The 3995-nt window shown below is 65.6% G+C and overlaps 1 protein-coding gene across 1 annotated transcript; it reads left to right on the plus strand.

The window, feature by feature from the left end:
• Window positions 1–270: 270 nt before the first annotated feature.
• Window positions 271–3445, plus strand: B3GNT7 (UDP-GlcNAc:betaGal beta-1,3-N-acetylglucosaminyltransferase 7). Its single transcript, XM_028482598.2, has 2 exons — window positions 271–353; window positions 2245–3445. Exons 1-2 carry the CDS (start codon window positions 343–345, stop codon window positions 3437–3439), a joined length of 1206 nt encoding a protein of 401 aa, XP_028338399.1. The 5' UTR covers window positions 271–342; the 3' UTR covers window positions 3440–3445.
• The last annotated feature ends 550 nt before the right edge of the window (window positions 3446–3995 follow it).

Genomic DNA, 3995 nt, shown 5'->3' on the forward strand with positions numbered 1-3995 from the left:
CTCCGGGCGCTCCCGGGGCTCGGGCGCCACCCCCGGGCAATGGGTAATTGCCGCCCTGCGCGGGGCTGAGGGCTCGGCGCGCGGCCGCGGGGATGGAGGGCCGGGGGCGCCGAAGGGGTTAAGGTACCTGGGCCGCCGCCTACCCTCCCGGCCCCTCCTCCGGCCGCGGGGAAGAGGAAAGCCTCGGCGGGGGCGCGGCCCGGCCTCCGCCCATGCCCGCCCCCGCCCGCCCCCGTCCCGGTCCCCGTCCCGGTCCAGGTCCCCGCCCGCCGTCCCCGAGCCGCGGCGCCCAGAGCTGCGATCCGCGCGCCCCGCTCCGCCGCCGCCCTGGACCGGGCCGCCATGTCGCTGTGGTGAGTGGGGCCGTCGGGCCGGGGGACCCGGGCTGGGGACGCGGGGAGGCACGCCGCGCTGGGTGTCCCGGGCTGGCCTCACTTTCCCGGGCACAGATGGGCTGGCACGGCGGTGGCCGGAGATGCCCGGCTGTGCGCGACGCCTGCACCGGCCGGTCGGCGACCGGGGACCGCGGGGCCCGTGCGCTCAGCCCTGCCCGGCGGCCCCTCTGCTCCCTTACGCCCGGGCACCGAGGCATGGACATCCCACTCACGCAGCGGGGAGTTAGCGACGCAAGGTCTCGCCGGCAGCTGGGTCCCGTCTCCCATTACGAGGGCCTCCTGCGTCCTGGGCGACCCCCGTCCTCTACCCTCAACCCCCGAGTGGCTCTCCTTCCTCCCGGGGAGCTCGTGCCTCCCGCCTGCCCACCTCTCCCCTTCTCCTCTCCTCCCGTTGGGGGCTTTTTTCCCACAAATGAAGTGGGGCGGTGCAAGTGGAACCAGCCTGGAGTGGAGGGGGATGACCCCCTCTGTACTTCCTCCAGTCCGGCCTCCCGACCTGGGGTGTGGAGGGCTTCGCTGAAACCCCCAGGGCAGGAAAGCCGGCCCCGGAGCACTCCGCTCCCACCCCCTGGGAGGATCCGGTCTTGGGTCACACCCCTGTCCCAGCACCTGAGAGGATCCAGTCTTCCTCCAGGAAATCTTGGGACCCCATGGAAAATTGCCGCTCCATGGGGCTCAGCCTTCACTCGCCCTGGGTGCCTGCACCTTTAATCAGCCGGTCCTGAGGCCGCTCCAGGCTGCCCCACCTGGTCCCTGTCGCACCACTCTGCAGTCCGTCTCTCCCATATCTCCCCTCTTGGCACTCAGGGCCATCTCCCTGCTGGGCTGGCCCTGTGAGGCCACACTTTTCTGGCCTGCCCCCCCAACCCCGGAGTCCCCAGCTCCTGTGACTCCACAGGAGAGAACATGGCAGGTGGCCTGGCCACCCCCAGAGTATGAGCTGAGGAGAGAGGGTCCTGGGGTCCAAGGGCTCAGGGTCCAGGGACTCAGGGCCCTGGCCCTGGCTCTGCGAGCACTCCTGGAAAAAAAAAAAAAAACTGATTTCTGCTTCCGAAAGGGGTGTGGTGAGGTTAACTTGGCATGAGGGACCCTGGAGAGTGGGGATACAGCTGCGCCCTTCCCAAGGCAGCGGAGCTGGGGAACTTCACCTCTCCTAGTGGGGGTATGGGGGCGGTGGGCATGCTAGGAGATGCTCGCCCCATTTTCAGGCCTCTGTCAACCGTGAGAGCTGTTCTTTTTTTGTTGGGTCACGCGGATGCAGGGGGACGGGGGAGGGACAGACTTCTTCAGGTCCCAAGTTAGAGCCGGCTCCCCAATGTCCCCCACACTTTTTGAGCAGGTGTACTCTCTGAGGTTCACCAGGCTTGCACAAAGCAAAGGGGGTGCCTGGGCGAGAGGTGGGGAGCAGGGCAGAGGTCACCCTCAGGGAACCACAGCATTCCCTTGACTCCATACCCACTGTGTGCCCGGCACTGCAGCTAGCACTCCAATTGCATGCTATCCTCATTTCGGAAAAGAAGAAATCATGGCTCGGAGAGGTTAGGGGAGACCCACTGGACCTCTCCATTCAGCTTGAAAGTAGCAGGACCGAAGTCGGAATCCTAGCAGCCTGACTCCACAGTGTTTGTACTTATGCTCTGCGCTGTGCGGCTCCCCTGGTCCTGGAGGAGGGAGGTCAGTATGAGAGAGGAAGCAGGACCCTCCTCTGGCCGCTCAGGGGCCCAGGGACTTGAGTCTGTGTCCAGGGTCCACTTGCCCATCTGGGACTGCACCTCTGTACAAGGGGACTGACTCATCCTTTCTTCTCTCCTCTGTACCGTCCTCTCCCCACCTCACTACCCCCCACCAGGAAGAGAACCATCTACAAGAGTGTGTGTCTGTCGCTGGCCCTGCTCGTGGCTGTAACAGTATTCCAGCGCAGTCTGACCCCCAGCCAGTTTCTGCAGGAGCCCCTGCTACCCACCCTCGGGTTACGGAAGGCCCAGAAACCGAGCGGACACCTGGTGAACCCTGACAGCTTCTGGAAGAACCCGAAGGATGCGGTCACCCTCACACCCATGGTTTCACGGGGGCCCCAGGCCTGGGATGTGACCACAACTAACTGCTCGGCCAATGTAAACTTGACCCACCAGCCCTGGTTCCAGGGCCTGGAGCCACACTTCCAGCAGTTTCTGTTCTATCGCCACTGCCGATACTTCCCCATGCTGCTGAACCATCCAGAGAAGTGCGGCGGCGACGTCTATCTGCTGGTGGCCGTCAAGTCCGTCATCACACAGCACGACCGCCGCGAGGCCATCCGCCAGACCTGGGGCCGCGAGCAGGAGTCGGCGGGCGGGGGCCGCGGCGCCGTGCACGCCCTCTTCCTGCTGGGTACAGCCTCCAAGCAGGAGGAGCGGGCCCACTACCAGCAGCTGCTGGCCTACGAGGACCGCATCTATGGGGACATCCTGCAGTGGGACTTTCTTGACAGCTTCTTCAACCTGACCCTCAAGGAGATCCACTTCCTCAAGTGGCTTGACATCTACTGCCCCAACGTACGCTTCATCTTCAAGGGCGACGATGACGTCTTCGTCAACCCCACCAACCTGCTGGAATTTCTGGCTGACCGGCGGCCCCAGGAAGACCTGTTTGTGGGTGACGTCCTGCAGCACGCTCGGCCCATCCGCAGAAAGGATAACAAATACTACATCCCCGGGGTCCTGTACAGCCAGGCCAGCTACCCGCCGTACGCCGGCGGAGGGGGCTTCCTTATGGCCGGGGGCCTGGCCCGGCGCCTGCACCACGCTTGCGACACCCTGGAGCTTTACCCCATCGACGACGTCTTCCTGGGCATGTGCCTGGAGGTGCTGGGCGTGCGGCCCACGGCCCACGAGGGCTTCAAGACGTTCGGCATCTCGCGGAACCGCAACAGCCGCATGAACAAGGAGCCCTGCTTCTTCCGCTCCATGCTCGTCGTGCACAAGCTGCTGCCCACTGAGCTGCTTGCCATGTGGGGTCTGGTGCACGGCAACCTCACCTGCTCCCGCAAGCTCCAGGTGCTCTGACACCGGGCGGGCCGCCAGGGTAGACTAGGGCGTGTGCCCTCGAGCCCCGGAAGGCGTGAGGCTGCAAGTGCGAGGCCAGGGCACGGCCTTTGGTCCCCGCGGGGAGGCGGAGGGGTGGGCCTTACGTGTCCCCAGGTGTGGTGGGGTGCAGGTAGCCGGAGCTGAGGCCCGGGAACGTTTGGAACTGCCCAGACTGGAGACGGTTCTCTGGGGGGCGAGGCCACTGGCCCCTGGCAGCCCTCCTAACCTGGGTCTGTGGCCTGCCTCCCTCTGACCCGGTGGGAGGCCCTGGTGGCCTCTGAAGGAACCCTGTGCTCAGGTACCTGGGCTAGACCTGCCCCTGGATGGGTCTGCGGCTGCCCTGTCACCCTCACGGAGAAGATTCTCCTTCTCCTGTGAAATGCCTCAGTCTCCCCACGGGCCCAAGCAGCCCTTTCAGGAGAAGCTCAGCCCTGTGCAGGCACACGGGCCCTCTCACGCCCCTGGGTCTCCTGGAGACTGAGCCTCAGAAGGCCCTCAGCACACCCCCGCCCCCGACCTACCTGGGGTCTGGCCG

This window comes from Physeter macrocephalus, chromosome 2 (genome assembly GCF_002837175.3).
Source record: "Physeter macrocephalus isolate SW-GA chromosome 2, ASM283717v5, whole genome shotgun sequence".
Lineage (NCBI taxonomy): Eukaryota > Metazoa > Chordata > Mammalia > Artiodactyla > Physeteridae > Physeter > Physeter macrocephalus.